The sequence below is a fragment of the Bubalus bubalis genome, chromosome 4 (genome assembly GCF_019923935.1).
Source record: "Bubalus bubalis isolate 160015118507 breed Murrah chromosome 4, NDDB_SH_1, whole genome shotgun sequence".
Taxonomy (NCBI): Eukaryota; Metazoa; Chordata; class Mammalia; order Artiodactyla; family Bovidae; genus Bubalus; species Bubalus bubalis.
The window spans coordinates 149,684,150-149,705,059 of NC_059160.1; the positions used below are offsets into that span (position 1 = coordinate 149,684,150).

General features: G+C 36.4%; 1 protein-coding gene across 5 annotated transcripts in view; it reads left to right on the forward strand.

Moving 5' to 3' along the window:
* The window catches only part of ADK (adenosine kinase), a 566,593-nt gene that overhangs the window by 514,834 nt on the left and 30,849 nt on the right, over positions 1–20,910 (forward strand). For 4 of the 5 annotated variants that reach the window (XM_045165559.1, XM_045165561.1, XM_045165563.1 and 1 more), the window contains one exon: positions 19,814–19,900. The exons of the other annotated variant lie outside the window; for it this stretch is intronic. In XM_045165559.1, coding sequence (XP_045021494.1) covers positions 19,814–19,900 — 87 coding nt within the window. The remainder of the gene's footprint in view (positions 1–19,813; positions 19,901–20,910) is intronic. 5 annotated transcript variants of the gene reach the window in all.

Below are 20,910 nucleotides of genomic sequence, written 5' to 3' on the forward strand. Positions count from 1 at the left end.
ATCAGCAAGTACAGTCATTTCAGAGTTTCTGTTTGATGGGTTCATTATCTGGACCATTTTGGGCTACTTTCTGTTGTATACTTTCTGGTGGTTTTAATTTCTTGCTCTTCTTATATGACTATTTTTTATTGTGTTTGAAACTTGGTATTTGGAAAATTCTTTGTAGAAATAATTCGAGGTATAGGCTAATTCGTGTTTTCTTTTGGCAAGCATGAGTCCACTGGCATACTAGAAGCATCTTGATCTAAGTTTAGGTATTTAGATGATTGGAGTATAAACCACAGTCCATTGCTTAGGCCTGTCTACCTCCTATATACCCTAAACCTGCAGTCCTTTGGAGGGCCATCTCACTTTATAGGGTCTAGATTCCAAGTTTTGTCCTCCAGCAATATCAAACATCAGACTCACCTCTCTGGGCTCTATTATCCCTTATGTCCTACCCTGGTAATTTTTCACTCTTTTGTTAGGGCATCAGTACCTTCAAGCACATTTTAAGGAAATTTTTTGCCCATTCTAATTCTTCTTCATGGGATGGTTGGTCCAAATTGCTTAATCTCTTACTATCAGAAGCCCCTAAAACCTGCTTAAACTCATACTAATATTTCTCTATTCTTCTAGGTTGCTAGAGAAACTGTTAGGGAGCAGAGATAACCGTGAAAGGGCATCCTCATAGACACATTTTACCATCTGTACCACATTTATCCAGATGTTCTTTAGAACACATGTTGAATGTTTAATCTGATATTGCATTTCATTTCAGACACAGTGAAGGTATTATCAAATTCAAATAAGCAGTTATTCTGTAGTCTTCATCTCATAATTTTGAAATGTTAAGATTAATAATGCAGTGCTACCCTTTTTATATATATATATTTATTATCCAGGTTAGGCTAAGGCAGCAGCCTACTAACAAATAACCCTCAGAATCTTAATGACATTCAATAATAGATATTTCTTTTTCTCTTGCATTCTTTTTCTTCACTTGGTAGCTGAGGCCCTACTCCACGTTTTCTCCTGTCTGGGATCAACACCGAAGGGCAGTCCCAATCAGGGGCATGTTATTTGCATTAGAGGGTAAAGGCATGATGAAAGAGCTACACAGTAGTTGTTACATCTCTTGCATCGTCTCCCCTCACATTTCATTAGCGGAAGCAAGTCATGTGGCCTGATAATAATCAGGTAGGAAGTACAGTCCTTATGACAGAATGTATAATAGTTCCCCCCACCGGAATGAGCCCAGTAAGGAGGAGCAGTGAATACGATGTATCCGTGGACCCGTTTTCCGTCCCGGGTTTATATTCTAGTCTTCTTGAAATATAGTCTAGTCTTCTTGAGATAAAACTAATGGTCTTGTTGTAATTTGGGGTTATATCCTAAATTTATCATAAATTACACTAACAACAAAAAAGTCAGAACATGCTATTCTTTAAACCCTAAATTAAAGTAGAGAATGGGATTTGTTTTAAAAGCCACTCGCATTGCCCTTCTTTAAAACGTAATTCTGTGTGCACACAGTTTCTTTCATCTGGTGTACTCTAACTTCCTTCACCCCACCTCTTTTCCCAGTAGTGATAATGGAATTTGTTTTTCAGGGAGTTAAATCTTTCATATTGACCTCTCGGTATTACAGCATAGCCCAGTTGTTCTCTTGTTTTGTATTATACCTTCATTAGCACTAAATTTTTCATCCTAGCTTTCCTAGGGTTTTTATTTTTATGGTTTTTTTTTTAATCTTTAAATAACATTTTCCCCATTTATTTGCACATCTTCTCTCTTGATTGTTTCGTTGTCCACCCACCAAAGATATATGTACTGTCTCTTATCTTTTCATTCATTATGTATGCTCTTAAATTCTAAACTCAGAGATTCTCAGTCCTCTTTTATAGTTACAGTGTTTCTCTAGTTGTTCTCCTATTACTATTCCAAATGTTTTTGTGATGTATTGGGATTTTCTTCAGTGTTTGAGGTTCTCTAACACTGAACTGAACTGAACGTGTCCTTTTATTTTCATGCATCAGACCGATTGCTACTATATATGGGTTCTCATATAATTTTTTTTAATGAGGAAAGTATTGAGCAGCATCAGGATTTTATTATTCCTTACTCTAAAATATAACATTTATTTAATAATGAGATGAAAATACAGGCTTTATGAGATATAATTCCTGTGTCAAAAAGCTGTAAGTGCTACCACTGTTTTGTGACCTCCTGAATGATGTCTGCTTTCTTTGTGTTAAATCTAATAGTAAATGATCCCAAGGAATATCATAAAATCCCCTGTCATTAGCTCTAGAAATGGCTTGATGAGTAACTTGCTTGATGGGATAAAAGCTTCAGTAAACTGATGTCCCCACCTGAGTGATTAATTCCAAAATATTAGTTGTCTAACACATTGTTGTCAATGACAACTGAATAAGAACTTTTAGGAGCAGTTGGCTGTCCAAAGATCGCAAATTTCAAGGCTATGCAAATTGTGCCAGTTCAGCCCAGCTCTTTTCTCTATTATCATATCAATTGAGTCAGTTCATAGTAGACAAAGCAAGGTTATGGGAACCACCTAGAGCATCATGCACCATTTAACATCAATGCAGCATACAAGAACATCTGCAACTTCAATCTTATTAACAGTGGAGAGAATGGAAGGCAATAAACAGCTTTCTTCACCATTTAATTGCAAAATAGTATTTCCTAATGTTTGCATTGTTTATCAACAGGAACTTCATCAATAATTGTATAATTATGGTTGCCTAGATTACATAGGCAACCCTCATGCATCTTGTCATTTATCACAGAGAGGTCTGAATTCAATCTGAATTTGAACACACAATTCAAGACTAATAATGTAAGTCCTTTGAAATGTGAGTTGTATAATATAGATAATTTGTGCAGTAGGAGAATGGCAGTTTATGATTTTTCAGTCACTTTGGGGATTAAGTTAACACAGAAAAGACTGAAAGGCAGTGAAAAATGAGGGGAAGCCACTAGTTAGATTCTAACATAGATCCATTGAACATGAAAGTAGGTTATGTTCTTTAGAATTAATCACGAGTAATTAGATGTTTGCTTTAGGCCAAAATTGGGCTGAATTAAAACAGAATTATTATGCTGAGGTCTTCCTCTCAGTCTCTATACTTAAAGGGAGAAATGGCAGAAAACTACAAGTATACTGAGAAAAAAACTATGGTGGCCAAAGTTAGAAATTGTAAATGCAGAGGAAGACTTGACATATCTGTTCAGTCTTCACCTTTGTTGCTTTTTGAAGCCATATAACATCACTATCCCTAATGAGCAAAATTTGAGTGTTTGTAGCAAGCAACCAAGTGCATTCTTCAGGCTCTGCGGAAGCAGGGAGTTTCTTTTGGCACACACTGCAAAATAGCCAAGAAAAATGAGAGGAAATAATATAAGTCCGGTAACAGTTATTGGTGTGGTCAGTGGGAGTTGTCTCATAATAAAACACGAGCAGGAAAATGTGAAAAATAAGAGGTACATTTGAAGTAAGTCAGGCAAGGGACTGGTCTGAAAAGTTTATATCTTTTAAACAAGAAAATCTCATATTTTTACTTAGATTTATTTTGTATATGAGGAAAACCAGAAGCCTATTCATGAAATTAGGTCTGAAACATTTCAATATTTAGAATATTTTCTCCCCCTGATTAGTCTGTATTTATACCTTTAATATTCTTAATTCATCTTCTAGCACTTCTTTTTAAAGATTGCAAAAGGAAGAAAAAAAAATTGCTATAGTAAAGTATCCACAGAGTAGAAGAATATATAGAGTTTTTGTCCCATTTTTTGGTTGGTCTGGGTATAGTGAACATAACTGAAGCTTTCTTAACATGACAGTTGACCTATCATTTCCTCCACCTGAGGGATTCCAAGAACGGATGTGCTGGAGGTAATGCTTCAACCTGTAATTACATAACATTATGGCTAGAAACTTTTTTTTTTTTTAAGTTTTAAGTAGTTACAGCCTCTGCTATAAACTTTGAAAAAGTTCTAGCTCTGAAGAATGAGAGTGGAGATTTTATATGCATGCATATATATATAGATATACATGCATATCTATATATATATGTCTCTCACTTAAAATACTTCAGGGAAAACATTTGTCTATGCTGGGGCTTTGCGTAAATATGTAGTACCAATTCTGACACTTGCACACCTTTCCTTTAAAGAACTTATATGCAAACATTATTCAGGAACCTTTTCTAGGAGCTATTTATCAAAACTGCTATGATAATAACTCTGTCATAATGAGTCCTGGTCTCTGTGTAGGGAGTAATCGATAAACTAAAAATTAATGTTCCATAATTCACATTACAATGCACATGTAATTATTTGAGATGAGGCAAACCCTATGCATTTAATTTACAACTATAATTAAGTAAACTCATTTGATACTAATTAGGTGAGCCTAAAAGGATCATAGGTTTGTGTATTTAATTATCAAAGTACAATCAGCAACCAATTTCTGAAAAGCTTTTCCTAGCTTGAGCTCAACATTGATCTTTGCCCACACTACAATTTTATCTTCCTGGACCTTCAGTAAATTAAAAGGCAATGTGAATCATGGAAAATCTACTTGGTGGGTTAGCTTTTTTGGTAATTTGTAATTCACCGTCTGAAAACAAGGGCTTACATATACTGGAGTTTTATATCTGTTAAAATAGTACATTAAAAATAAGGGAGAAATTAAGATATTTCCAGTTAACAAAAGCTAGAGGAGTTCATTACTGGTCAGTGAGTCAGTTCAGTTGCTCAGTTGTGTCTGACTCTTTGTGAACCCACGAACTGCAGCACACCAGGCTTCCCTGTCCATCACCAACTCCTGGAGCTTACTCAAACTCATGTCCATCAAGTCGGTGATGCCAGCCAACCATCTCAACCTTTGTCATCCCCTTCTCCTCCCGCCTTCAATCTTTCCCAGCATTAGGGTCTTTTCCAGTGAGTCTTTGCATCAGGTGGCCAAAGTGTTGGAGTTTCAATTTCAGCATCCGTCCTTCCAATGAATATTCAGGACTGATTTCCTTTAAGATTAACTGGTTGGACCTCCTTTGCAGTCCAAGGGACTCTTCAAGAGTCTTCTCCAACATCACAGTTCAAAAGCATCAATTCTTCGGCGCTCAGCTTTCTTTATTATCCAACTCTTACATACATACATGACTACTGGAAAAACCAAAGCTTTGACTAGACAAACCTTTGTTGGCAAAGTAATGTCTCTGCTTTTTAATATGCTGTCTAGATTGGTTATAGCCTTTCTTCCAAGGAGCAAGTGTCTTTTGATTTCATGGCCGCAGTCACCATCTGCAGTGATTTTGGAGACCAAAAAAATAAAGACTGTCACTGTTTCCATTGTGGCCCATCTATTTGCCATGAAGTGATGGGACCAGATGGCATGATCTTAGTTTTCTAAATGTGGCGTTTAAAGCCAACTTTTTCACTCTCCTCTTTCACTTTCATCAAGAGACTTTTTAGTTCCTCTTCACTTTCTGCCATAAGGGTGGTGTCATCTTCATATCTGAGGTTATTGATATTTCTCCCAGCAATCTTAATTCCAGCTTGTGCTTCCTCCAGCCCGGCATTTCTCATGATGTACTCTGCATGTAAGTTAAATAAGCAGGGTGACAATATACAGCCTTGACGTACTCCTTTCCTGATTTGGAACCAGTCTGTTGTTCCATGTCCAGTGTTAACTGTTGCTTCTTGACCTGCATACAGATTTCTCAAGAGGCAGGTCAGGTGGTCTGGTAATTCCATCTCCTTAAGAATTTTCTATCATTTGTTGTGATCCACATAGTCAAAGGCTTTAGTGTAGTCAGTAAAGTGTAAGTAGATGTTTTTCTGGAACTGTCTTGCTTTTTTGATGATCCAATGGATGTCATTAATGGTAGACCTGCCCTATAAGAAATCCTTCAGGCTGAAATGAAAGGATGCTGGACAGTACTCAAAGCCATGTAAAGAAATAATTCCAGTAAAGGTAATTACATAGGTGAATAGCCAGTGTTCTTGTATTTTGAGTTTCTAACTCCTCTTTTGTTTCATACATGATTTAAAAGACAATACATTTAAGAGTAATTATAAATATATGTTAATGGACACATCTGCATAAAGATGCAATTTGTAGCACCATCATAATAGGGAAAAGGAACAATATGGAAGCATAGGTTTTGTGTGTTGTTGAAACTAATTTGGTTTCAATTCAAATTAGATTGTTATATATTTAGAATGTTAATTGTAATCCCTGTTGTACCCACTAAGAAAATATTTGAGAAATACAGAAGTTTCCTCTATTTTATTAAAATAGTATCTAAAAATTATTTTATGAGAAAATGTATTTGTTTGCTACCTTAGAAGTCTTTTAATTCTACCATTAGTCAATCACCAAATATTTATTATGTACCTAATAATGGGTTTCTGCTACATTTCAATAATTATCTCCATTTCTTCCCACTAAATGTATAAACATATAATCAAGAAAGACTTGTTATATGATGTCTAGAGTGACTTCATAGACTTGGAATATGTTAGATAAAATGTTCACATTTTCTTTCTTTTTAAAGAAATTACTGTTGTCTCTGCTGGAGTCTTCATTGCTGTGCACAAGCTTTCCCAGGTTGTAGCAGGTGGGGGCTACTCTCTAGCTGCAGTGTGTGGGCTTCTCACTGCGGTGGCTTCTTCTGTTGTGGAGCACAGGCTCTAGGCTGCGTGGGCTTCAGTGGTTGCAGCTCTTGGGCTTAGATGCCTCATGGCACACAGGATCTTTCCAACGAGGGGTTGAACCTGTGTGTGCCATACATTAGCAGGTAGATTCCTAACCACTGGACCTGAAGGGAAGCTCTTCACATTTTCATATTTCTTAATGGCATTTATTCTGTAAAGAATGTGAAAACGTGCGCCCATGACTTTCCCTGAAGGTGTTAAAGATGTTTCTGTCTGTATACCTTTCAAACCAGGGTACCTGGATGTAGGTAGAAGGCACCTGTATGATCCAGTATGTGTTCCCTTCACTCTCAGCGTATTAAGGGTATTGCCATCACTACCAGAAAATGTGAACCGTAGCCACAGACACTCAAATTCTAAGCTTTCAGAATGTGCTTCATGCAAAACATGAAGACTTTTCCCTTTCCTTATCAGCTACCACTATGGTAAAATAAAAACTAAACTGCTGATGCAAATGTTGCTCAAAGAGAACATTTACTTAACATTAACTAAAATGTGCTATTAAAATAGGTGAATAAATTCATACCTGGCCTATTGATGCTTCTTTATTTCTTTGGGAATACTGGTGCAATTTGTCAGTATTAAAACAGAGACTTTTTTTGTTGTTGTTAATAGCAAGGCCTAAATTTCTTCTGTCCAGATGTAACCAATGTCAAGAAGTCACACCCCACACAATTAAGGACACCAGCCTTGCAGCACTGACATCTACAGCCTGACCAATTTGTATCTTGTGTCTGGGTCATCTGAGGAAGTATAAGTGGTATTGTGGGCTGTAAACAGACCAAGTCTAGCAGGTGCCATTTACATAAACTAGAGTGTCAATAGTATCCGCTGCAGCTGTACAAGATGGTTTTCTTAAATTGAATTATCTCTCATCTTCTTCCAGTCTCAGAAACAAAGATGCTGGGTTTGGGGGTGTTTTTTGTATCATTTGAAGAACTGTCTAGTGGTTCAACATAACTAGCAAAGTCTAAAGACTTGACAATGGCTTCTATTCTATCCTCTCATGGTAAAAATTATTTGGTGACTTCAGAAGAGTAATAGACATTTAGAATGACACTTTGGACAGGAAAATGGAAGCAGCAACTAAGGATTATTAGTAGAACCAGTTCTAAGAGGCATTAGCAGTAATCGGCTCAGTATTAGATGACAGACACAAGCCTGTTTGGAAAGAGGGTCTTTATCATTTTTTAATAGGGTTGTGCCATTCTTTTTAATCTACTTATAGGTATGAGTATGATCCTTAAACTATTCCTTCAACTTTTCAAAAATCTGATGCTACAAATTCTGTTCATAAAGAATAGTGAGGAGTACAACCAAGCTTAAAAAGCAATATAAAATATTGTAATTGAGAGGTTTTCTTCAAACAGGTAATTAACCATACGTTTATACATTTTAATCTACTTTTAAGTGCAAGAGAGATTGGTAAATGCCTCAATAAAGAAAAGTGTTCTGTTTAAATTGGATAAAATCGTTGTTTACTAGTGTTTATCGCTGTACTCCAAGTAGTCAAGTGATCTGTGAATCCAATTTAGTTTATTGGACAGTAAACAGAACTCATAACTTTTATCAGTGTTTGTCAGGGAGCCCTCTGAAATTCACTCCATACTTTGAGGAAGTTTAATTTTATTGTATAGTATAGACTTTAATTTTTTTTGTTTCCTTTTAAACCCATGACATTACCTTAAAGCATTATCATCCCTGTAAACCAGATTGCACTAAATATTAGTGATATTTCATTAATGCTTTCTTGCTCTAAGAATTCTTAATCCATAGGATAAAAAGGGAGCCATTGGTTCCCTCATATCTGATACAGCTTTTCCTTTGCAAACTTAACAACATTACATTTGCCACCAACAGCAATTCAAAAGGAAATCTTACCAATAGAAAGCCCATGATTAGAAGTAGTGGTATCAGTAGCATCTTCATTGATAATGGAGAATAGCTTTGTACATCCTCATCCATTTGAAAATCTTTACTGTTGTACTCAGGAAGAAATACATGGTTTTGGAAAGGGGTCCATTTAGAATACCAGTAGTATCCTGTATCCCCCTACTGCAGTGATTAGGACTAAACCACAAGAAAAGAAGGACAGGAAGGATGGAGGGAGGGAGAAAGCCATCGATGTTTGATTGCTCAATTTTTTCCATAACAGTACTCAGTTCAGTTCAGTTACTCAGTCATGTCTGACTCTTTGCGATCCCACGGACTGCAACACACCAGGCTTCCGTGTCCATCACCAACTCCCGGAGCTTGCTCAAACTCATGTCCATCAAGTAGGTGATGCCATCCGACCATCTCATCCTCTGTCATCCCCTTCTCCTCCTGCCTCAGTCTTTCCCAGCATCGAAGTCTTTTCCAGTGAATCAGTTCTTCACATCAGGTGGCCAGAGTATTGGAGCTTCAGCTTCAGCATCAGTCCTTCCAATAAATATTCAGGACTGATTTCCTTTAGGATTGACTGGTTTGATCTCCCTGCATTCCAAGGGACTCTCAAGGGTCTTATCCAACACCACAGTTCAAAAGCATCAATTCTTCAGCACTCAGCTTTCTTTATAGTCCAACTCTGACATCGATAGATGACTCCTGGAAAAACCATAGCTTTGACTATCCAGACTTTTGTTGGCAAAGTAATGTCTCTGCTTTTTAATATGCTGTCTAGGTTGGTCATAGCTTTTCTTCCAAGGAGCAAGCTCATTTGACTTCATGGCTGCAGTCACCATCTGCAGGAGCCCAAAAAAATAAAGTCCAGTTTCCACTGTTTCCCCATCTATTTGCTATGAAGTGATGGGACCAAATGCCATGATTTTCATTTTTAGAATGTTGAGTTTTAAGCCAGCTCTTTCACCCTCCTCTTTCACTTTCATCAAGAGGCTCTTTAGTTTCTCTTAGCTTTCTGCCATAAGGGAGGTGTCATTTGTGTTTCTGAGGTTACTGATGTTTCTCCCAGCAATCTTGATTCCATCATGTGCTTCATCCACCCTGGCTTACTCTGCATGTAAGTTAAATAAGCAGGGTGACAATATACAGCCTTGACGAACTCCTTTCCTGATTTGGAACCAGTCTGTTGTTCCATGTCCAGTTCTAACTGTTGCTTCTTGACCTGCATACAGGTTTCTCAGGAGGCAGGTCAGGTGGTCTGGTAATTCCATCTCCTTAAGAATTTTCCACCATTTGTTGTGATCCACACAGTCAAAGGCTTTGGGATAGTCAATAAAGTAGATGTTTTTCTGGAACTCCCTTGCTTTTTCTGTGATCTAATGGATGTTGGCAATTTGATCTCTGGTTCCTCTGCCTTTTCTAAATCCAGCTTGAACATCTGGAAGTTCACAGTTTATGTACTGTTGAAGCCTCACATGGAGAATTTTGAGTATTCCTTTGATAGTGTGTGAGATGAGTGCAATTGTGCAGTAGTTTGAACATTCTCTGGCATTGCCTTTCTTTGGGATTGGAATGAAAACTGACCTTTTCCAGTCTTGTGGCCACTGCTGAGTTTTCCAAATGTGCTGGCATATTGAATGCAGCACTTTCACAGCATCATCTTTTAGGATTTGAAATACCTCAACTGGAATTGCATCTCCTCCACTAGCTCTGTTCATAGTGATGCTTCCTAAGGCTCACTTAACTTCAGACTCCCAGATCTGGCTCTAGGTGAGTGATCACACCATCATGGTTATCCGGGTCACTGAGATCTTTTTATAGTTCTTCTGTGTATTCTTGCCACCTCTTCTTAATATCTTCTGCTTCTGCTAGGTCCATACCGTTTCTGTCTTTTATAATGCCCATCTTTGCATGAAATATTCCCTTGGTATCTCTAATTTTCTTGAAGAGATCTCTAGTCTTTCCCATTCTATTGTTTTCCTCTATTCCTTTGCATTGATTACTAAGGAAGTCTTTCTTATCTCTCCTTTCTATTCTTTGCAACTCTGCATTCAAATGGATATCTTTCCTTTTCTCCTTTGCCTTCCTTTTGCTTCTCTTCTTTTCTCAGCTATTTGTAAGGCCTCCTCAAACAACCAGTTTTTGTTTTTACATTTCTTTCTCTTGGGAATGGTCTTGATCACCGCCTCTTCATTTCTACTTCACCTCTAATATCACTTTGGCCCACTATGGCTCCAAGCCCCCTTGTCGTGGATGCCTGTCTTGATCAATCTCAGCTAATTATAAGGATGAGTTGCTCAGCAAGAGAGAGAAGGGGAAGGGGTGGGGGGGGGTCTTGAATTAAATTTTTAAGGATAAGTGGGCTTCTCCAATCAAAGGTAGATAAAGCACACTTCAGGTAGGGAACTTATATATGAACTATGGGATATAGAAAAATAATTCTACAAGTTTGTATTTTTTCCAGAATGTTACTAAATAGTTGCATCACAATTTGTTGAACAAACTTTCTTCTCCCAGTGTAAAATGACAACTTCTACATGTATCATATTTCAATGTGTATGTGATATTTAATATAATATTTAATATAATATTTATCATATTTAATGTGTATATTTATTTCAGTCCATTTGAGCTGATATAACAAAATACCACACATGGAGGGTAACCAAGCTTTTTATAGCCCAGGTCCTCTATATTGAGTATTCTACCCCTGATGTGGCTACTTCTTGCTACTGTAGTCTCAATTCAAACATCACCTCCTCAGTGAGAAAGTAGCACCCATCTAAATTAACTCTCCTCCTCAGTCATACTTTTTCATCCTGTTTGTTTCCTTAATGTCATTTATTGTTATTTCAAATTATCTTCTTCATTTTTGTGTTATTTGTATATTATCTATCCTGACTAGAATGTAGATCCTGTGAGAGCATGGATTTTGTTTGTCCTATTCACACCCTCTCTAACAAAGGTCCTGACAGATGATAAGCTCTTAATAAGTATTTGTTGAGTAAAGTAGCTGAGCCAAAACCAGACTCAAACAGTGGACCCTTCGAGTCCTAATGCAGTGTACTTGCCATCATTCCATTTATTCTGCCTTTCATGAAAGCACTTATACGTTTGGAACTACAATAAGGATTGATGTTCAGAATAATAACATTAACATGTGCTATAAGATTCTCTATTATCAAAGAAAATTTTCATTTGAGTTCAATAAACTAAACTAATTAAAGCAGGGGTGTCATGGTATGTTATTATATTAGTACATTTAGAAAGATTTCCAACTAAAGAGACTTTCTGCTTTTTCTTTAATCAGAAAATTAAATTAGCCCAGAGTTCTTCATTCCCCCAAAAGTCCCTGTTAATTAGGAGTGTTCTATAAATCTGTATTATTAGCAGAATTTGTCATCTGTTTCATTATCCTGTTTATTAGAGCAGTCTGAGCAGGGTGTCTTTGCTCATATCCTGGTTTGTGTATCACAGTGAAAAGAAAAATTATTTCCTAGATTCTCTCTTTTTTTCCTATTCTGTGACACAGGCATATTTCATGCTGTTTGTTTAACAACTTAATTTCCTTGTGTCAGTTCCCAGTATAAAGTAGGAATGATATTATTGACTTGGCTATTAAGTCAAATAATTAGATTTAGAGTCTACTTAAAAGCATTAGTGCTTTGAAACATTGTGATAACTGAAGATTGAAAACAGCCTAACAGTCCATCAGTAAAGGACTTTTAAGTAAAGTATAGCATGTCCATTTAATGGACTATTATGCAGCCATAAAAAATAATGGGGACATTGTCTGCTTACCAACATAGAAAGATCGCCTAGTGAAAAAACACAGTCCAGGGCAGGCTGCATAGTGTTATTCTTTTGTTGTTGTTTAAAATAAAAAGAAGAAAAATAACTATGTATTTTGCTTGTGTGTGCGTAGAGAAATTATGGAAAGATAAACAGGGAAGTAATAACAGTGATAAACAGATTGGAAAATAGTAGGACTAGAAACAAAAAATGGGAGAGACTAGGGAGTGGAATGTATACCATGTCTTTCTTTTCACAGATTAATATTTGGGGTCTATAGGTTGTGTATTATCTGTAGTAAAAATTGAAAGGTTAATTTAAAAAAAAAAAAAAACAACCATAACTAAAAGCAATGTGTGGTTCTGGACTGCATCTTATAAAATTTAAAAAAAAGTGCTATAAAAAACATTAAGAGACTTCCCTGGTGGTCCAGTGACTAAGACTCTGTGCTCCCAAGGCCAGGGGCCCAGATTTGATCCCTGCTCAGGGAACTAGATCCCACATGCCACAGCTAAGAGTCTGCATGCCACAACTAAAGATCCTGAGTGCTGCAACTAAGACCTGGAGCAGCCAAAAAAAAAAAAAGCCTATTAGAACAGTTAATAAAATTCAATTGTGGAATATAGATTAGAGGAAATAGCAATATTAAATTTTTAAATTTATCAACCATACCATGGTTACCTTAAAGGATATATATATATTTGTTCTTAGGACATACACACTGAATTACTAATGAATAAAGGGCATGACATATGCAAGTTATGCTCAAATGACCTGAAAGAATAAATAAAAATATATATACATACCTATCAGAGGATTGATAAATTTTGACAAAATGAAAAACTGATAGATCTGAATAAACATTCTCTGTATTTCTCTTCAAACTTTTCTGCTAGTTTAAAATTGTCTTTTAGTTGCTAAGTCATGTCTGATTCTTTACAACCTCATGGACACTAACCCGACAGGCTCTTTTTTCCATGGAATTTTCCAAACAAGAATAGTAGAGTGGGTTGCCATTTCCTTCTCCACGGAGTCTTCACAACCCAGGATTCAAATCCACATCATGGATTCTTTACCACTGAGCCACCAGGGAAGCCTAGTTCAAATTATCTCCACAGCCCCCCACCCACCAAAAAAAAAAAGGTTAATAAAAAGCAAGCAAAGAATCTTAGAAGTTCAGATTTTTAAACAGTAGTGCTTATCACTTTCTGGTGAAATTTTTGCCATCAGTTTTCTTTTTTTTCCATGACTGGTAATGCTCGTCAGAAGGCAGTGGCAGAAGTGGTGACTGACTACCGTCTACTTTATGGCTGAAAACCATCTGCCTGTCTACTTCTTATCCTGCTTTCTGTCTTTTTCAGTTGTATCTTCACTACAACTTAGAGGTGACATTTGTGATACAGTGACAACACATGGCATTGTAATATTCCTTTAACAAAATTTCCTAAGGATATTAACTGTTTTGGGACTTTGTGTATAGGGCTAAAATATATAGTTTATTTTGTAGTGGTAAAGCTACAGGAACATTTAGTCTGGTTGCGTGGCATTGAGTGACTGAATTTGTATTATTATTTTTGAGTTAGCTATTCTGGCATTTGTATGAACTACCATCTCTAGTATAAATGACTTAACGTTATAGTTGATTCTAGCCAGACTGGCCTCTTAAGTGCTTGAGAAGTAAGGCGTATGTCACAGTAAAGTGAGGAGTAAATTATCTGCTTGTATAAACTGTCCAGAGAATGTTTGGTTTTTATTGCTTTGTATTTTAAGTATGTTAAATTTGATTGTTCTGAGTGAAAATACCCTAAGGTCTTATCTAATAAATGACACGGACGCTAAACAAATCTGGTATCAACTGAATTGTTAGTGTTTGTTTCCTGTCTGTTTAGGGAAGCACATGATTTTGTGGTACTGTAGAAGTCTGGAAAATAGGAATAATAATAATTCCCATGGGATGGGGAGGGAGATGGAAGGTTGGTTCAAAAGAGAGTGGATTTATGTATACTTATGGCTCATTCATGTTGAGGTTTGACAGAAAACAACATAATTCTGTAAAGCAATTATCCTTCAATTAAAAATAAATCAATTAAAAATAATAATAATTCCCAGCCCCTTCTCTTCTCACTTTATAAAAAAAAATTGGGAGGAATTGAGAGACAGTAGCACTTAAGCTCGTACTTGATCAGAACTAACAGTGTCATTTTTCTATAACTAAGGCAAACAGCTGTTTTTACTACTTTTCCCACAGCTACTCCAGACCCATTTCACACCTTTGAAAACTAGGTCCCAGGTAGAGTAATGTGAGTTTCTTGGGCCTCATTAGCTGAATAATGCCCATGCATATAAATGGGTCTTTGGATTTAGTTAAGTACTTCGTATTTTCACGCAATAAATTGACTAGATGGCTATGAAATAGATCATGCTGGCAAAAAACCATTTACTTAGTTTGTGGATTTTTTTAAAAAAATAGCTCTGTAAAACAGCTTAGGTCATTGTATTTCAAAATAAGAATTTACTGAAAATATAATTGAATATTATTGAACATTGCTTAATCCCTTTTCAATAATTTGAAACACCATTCAAGGTCTTGGAATTTGGGGGGTTATTATTTTGAAAAGAATTCTCATAATATAGCTCTCCGTATGCAGCAGATAAAAGATTCCCAGGTGGCTCAGTGGTGAAGAATCTACCTACCAGTGCAGGAGATGCAGGTTCAATGCTTGGGTCGAGATGATCTCCTAGAGGAGGAAATGGAACCCACTCCATTTTTCTTGCCAAGAAAATCCCATGGACAGAGGAGCCTGGTGGGCTGTATACTCTGTGGGGTCGCAAAGAGTCGGACATAGCTGAGCAACTGAGCACACACGGTGCAGCAGATAATAGAGCCTGGACTATGTCTATACCAATTTATAACAGCGCTCTATACATTCTTAATATTCTTACATATTTATTTATATTAATAAGTACAAAAGGTAGAAAATATTTCTACTTTGTTTTAGGAAATTGAACTTCACATGACACCTAAGGATAAAAGATTTTAAGAATCTACACATACATCCAGAAAAAGTATAGTAAAATTTCATTCACTTAGAATTTTTGCTAATGTAGACCAAAAGTCATGATTCTTAAGAACATAATTCAGATAAACTCTTCCATTGTGAATTAGGTTTTATTCATAAAGATTTATCCAATTAAAAATCAATAACTTACTTAAATAGGAAATCAAGGAATTATATCTAATTGTGGCTTACTTACCATTTATTGATAATTATTTTCAAATCTCTAATCCAGTAATTAATTCTTATATTAATTCTTATATTACCTAAAATGTTTTATAGACATGTTATATTATTACATAATGTAACCCTATTATAAATTGTAATGGTGTCATTAACTTAGCTCGTTTTACTTGTTTAGTGCCTATTCGTTCTAGTTTATAATTGTTAATTCCCTTTATAGTAGGACTTGTACTTGGAAGTAATAAAATCAGATTTCTTTATAAATATTTATGGTACAGACCTTTCCATAAACCAGACTGTAGCCCTTTCCTTTCCTAATTATTTCCAATAAACTCTACTTATCTCTCTTTTTTTGGCCTGTATAGCAGTCTATACTACATACTCCCTAGGAAATTTAATCCTGGATATTTATGCCTTACTTCCAATTAATCAGAACCTTGTCAACTTCATGTATGTCTCGTGTTATAAAGTGTGGAAAGGTAGTACTTAAGAGTTTTTAGATAGATACGTTTAACATGAAGTCTTCTTAGCATCTATAGTCATAGGGATCATTAAGTGAATGAGTCCTCTTCTGGAGTATCAGTCTTTCCAGGAGGATCTTTTTCTCATTATCTTAACATTGTTTATCTCTTGCTGAAAGTATCCATTAGTAGCAGGTAGCAAAAAGCAGGCAGAACATGCTTTTTGAAAGTCTTAAGTTCTTCATTAAGACCTTAAAGTTTCCAAGATCTCCTTTTCTCTCCTTCTTCATCTTAGGTGAGATTGAAGGTTACAGATTTTTGGCCACATCTGTCACCAGAAAGGATGCAAATTTGTGGTTTGAGAAGTTCCAGACACCAATAAAAAGCACTATTCAGTCTTTTACAAATGTCCTCAAGGCCAGATTTCATCACAAATACAGTAGCTTCCCGTACCTCCAGGGGGTATGTTCCAACAAATTGGATTCCATAGTAGCAGACCCTATATATGCTATGTTTTTTGTCCCTATGCATAAGTAACTATGATAAAGTTTAATTTATAAATTAGACATAGTAAGAGATTTACAACGATGACTAATAATAAAATATAATAGTTATAATCTGTAATAAAAATTATGGTATGGGAATTGCCTGGTGGTCTAGTGATTAGGACTCCATGCTTCCACTGCAGGAAACCCACATTAGATCCCTGGTTGGAGAAATAAGATCCCATAAGCCTCACAGCACAACCAAAAAAAAAAAAAAAAAAATTATATGAATGTGGTCTCTTTCTCAAAGTTATCTTATTGTACGGTCTTCACCCTTCTTATGATGACAGGAAATGATTCAGTGCCTGTGTGATGAAATGAAGTGAGATGAATGACACATACTGTGATGTATTATTAAGCTAACATTGACCTTCTGATGATAACGTCAGAAGGAAGATATCAAGCCATGATGTCAATGGTTGGGTGTCAGCAGCAGATGATGTCCATCATTGGGGATCCTTGATAGTTGAAGGGTATTTGTTTTTGTTTGTGTTTGTTTCACTGAAATCTTTTAGAAGAACATGGTAATTGGAAGTTGTCTCTTTTTAGCACATCAAAGTTTTGCTGCCGTGGTTGAATCCTTCAGTAATAATAAGGGTAACTTTAATACTGCATTCCATCCAAGAATCTTGTTCCCTAATTTTATCCTTTAAAGTCTGTGTAATCTCAAAGACGTCAGCAAATTTTGGTATCATCTGAATTGCTGGTTCTGTTTCACTCTCTTCTTTGTAATCTTTCTCTTTCTCTGTTGATGACTCAGCAACTTCTTACAGTTTCTCATCTAGTAACACTTCTTTCTCCATAGTTTTCTGTGTTCTGCTGCTTCATCAAGCATGTTGGCAAATCCTTCTTACTGTGTAAATGATTTTCCTAACTTTTCTGTTGATTCCCAGGAAGCCTTTAAAATCACTCATGACTGCAGGCCTTTACAATTTCTAATTTAATTAATCCACTGCAGCTTTGATGAATATTATTGTATCTGTAATAGTGAATGATTTCCAGTATGGCATTGTGTCTAGATTGGAGTCTGCATCAATTGCTGATCGAATGTTATCAAATACCAGGAAGGTGTATGTGGCCTTGACAAACTGAATGATGCCCTGGTCAAGGGGTTGAAGCAGTGAAGTTGTATTTGAAGTTGTAAACTTCTAGCTTCAACATTTTCATGTTTATAACAGTTCAGGTTGACTAGGTGCATTATCCATTATTAATAGGACTTTAAGTTCCAACCTTTCGTCTTGCAAATATTTTTTCACTTGTGGGATGAAACATGAGTTAAAAAAACCATCCAATAAATGAGGTGACTGCCACCCCTGCTTTCTGACAGTTTTTGAAAGCAAGTGAGTTCTTTGCCCTGCACACTACACATATTACTCTGGGCTTTATCACATGCCCTGCAGTGTTGCCACATAGTCAGAGTTCATCTGTCCTTCCATGTTTTATACCCTGGTACCTTCTTTGCACTGTTAGGAATGTAGCTTCTATTGGGCATCTTCTTCCAGAAGAGCCCAGTTTCATTGCCGCTGAAGACGTCAGTTTATGATATCCTTTCTCCTTAATCAGTTCTAACACTGTCAGGAATGTGGCAGTAACTGCTTCATCAGCAGACTCAGCCTCTCCAGTAATTTTTATATTTTTCAGTCTAGATCTGTTCCTGAATCTGTGTAACCTTCCTTTGGGTGTGGGTGTGATCAGTCACTCAGTCATGTCCGTAACTTTTGTAGTTTGAGGTGCAACATCAAATCTAGCACAGATTTTCTTTTTCCTTCTTCACAATTTCACAGATAAAAGATTCATTCTTACTGTAGATCTTAGAAACCTTTTCACTTAAACGAAGCACTTCATAGCTTCTTTTTGGCGTATTCAAATCTCCAGCATCGCTACTCTTGGCCATTAATAAGTAAAATAAGAGTTACTTAAACATAAGCTCTGCAGTACAGTGACAGTCAATCTGGTAACCGAGGGGGCTACTGAATGACATACGGGAGGCATACATCATACAAAGGGATGATTCACATCCAGGGCAGCATAAATTGGGACAGTTCTCAAAATGATATGGAACTTAAAATTTATGAAATGTTTATTTCTGGAATTTTCCATTAGACTTCAGCTGACCGCTGGTAACTAAAACCACAAAAAGCAAAACTGTGGATAAGGGAGACTACTATAATGTCATTCCACTGTCATCTGCCAGGATTAAAGTAGTGTATTCGGTTACTCTGTAGTCAAAACAACCAAGCCCTAGTCCAGACTGCTGTAAGACAAGAGCTCATTGCACTGCCCCTTTTGTTCTGCCCAGGCAGAGGTAGCTTTTCCTTTTGTTGTTTGACTGATACTTTGGAGGAAATAGTGGCTCTTTTGTAAAAAGTAACCAGATTAGGTTATTTGTAATAAGCCAACTAATATCAGTAATCCTTGCCATTGACATGAAGTATTATTCAGAACAGTAGTTATATTTTTATTGTTCCATTGTGATTTTCTATACAGAAACACCCAAGATTCATTATATCTATTTTTTAAATTTATAGCTCTTTAACTATATCCAAGATTTCACTGCTGGGGCTCTGCTGGTGGCTCAGTGCTAGAAAATCTGCCTACCAGTGCAAGAGATAAGGGTTTGAGGGTTCAAGCCCTGGTCCAGGAAGATCTCCTGGAGAAGAAAATGGCAACCCACTCCAATGTTCTTGCCTGGAAAACCCCATGGACAGAGAAGTCTAGCAGGCTGTAGTCCATGGTGTTCCAAAGAGTCGGACATGACCAAGTGACTGAACAATAAGATTTCACTGGCAGGATTGTAGGCCAGGCTTGATGTTTTATTAGAGATCCATGATATAGTACTTAAAAGCACTTCCTTTAGTTCATAGCTTCTGTTCAAGAATTTTTACTGTCCAAAAAGGTACTGCTACCATTTGCAATCGTTCCTCAAAAATGTGAACCACTCTCAGTATAACTCTTAACAAAACATATGGCATCTGTGTGCTGAAAATTACCAAAAGCACATTGCTTACAGCTGGCTTTTCACCTTGGTTCCAAGTGCTCGTGTACAGAATATGGACCTCATGTTCCATCTCTCTCTTTGAATGATGTAGGAGCTTTAAGCTTTCCTGGGTTAGTTTGTATATTGAGTATTACAAAGAGAAGTCATTCTGCCTTGCTTTGGCTCTAATTGCAGAAAGTGAAGTCACCGCTTTTGCTGTCTTGGATCAAGACCAGAAAGAAATTGTTGATACCAATGGAGCTGGAGATGCATTTGTTGGAGGTACAGACTCATTTATATGATTCTTACTTATAAGTTAAACATTTCCTTTAACCCTATCTTTGCCACATGGGCAAGATTTTTTAATTTAATAACTTTTAATTTCTTCTTTTAAAGAATTAACTCCTGATATTTTTTCCATATGTTTCTATCATTTTTATGAAGGGTATATTACTATAGAAAAATACATATTTTAGGCTTAAAGGTAATTTACTGTTATGCTATAGCCCAGTCATTTTCACAAGATTAATTGTGTCTGTCAGACTATTGCATAAACAAGCTGCATCAAGTATAGTACATAGTATATTCATAGCCCTTCAAGCTGAAATGTTAACACATTGCTGTTCTTTAAAACAAGTTGTGAATATTAATAGTATGCTAATAACTAAGGATGATGTCTTTGGATTATATCCTTTGATTGTATCATCTGTTTCTAAAACAATGGTTGGATGTTTATAAGAACTAAGTCTTTTTTGGAGTGAGTAGTCAAAAATAAAATCAAGAAAATTGGCAGAGTCTTGGCTTCCTGACTTAGGGATTCCCTGGTGGCTCAGACAGTAAAGGGTCTGCCTGCAATGCGGGAGACTCCAGTTTGATCCCTGGGTCAGGAAGATTCCCCTGGAGAAGAAAATGGCAACCCACTCCAGTATTCTTGCATGAAAAATCCCATGGACAGAGAAGCCTGGCACACTACAGTCCATGGGGTTGCAAAGGGTCAGACACAGCTGAGTAACTTCATTTTCACTTGGCTTCCTGACTTAGGTTGATGTAAAATCTGATTCATAAGTTCTGAACTCTTTCTAGCTAAGTGTAGTTAAGCTAGGTTAAGATCTCTAGAAAGCTTTAGATTCTGAGTGATAGCCCAAAAGAGTCCCTCCTGATCTTTAGTTCTCATAACATCAAAGAAAGAAAGGCAAATGGAACTGACCCTTGTCCTTCTTTCCTTGGAGTATAATTTGAATTATGGGAAACTTATTTGAGATTATGTAATGGTTTTAACTTAGTATTGTTTA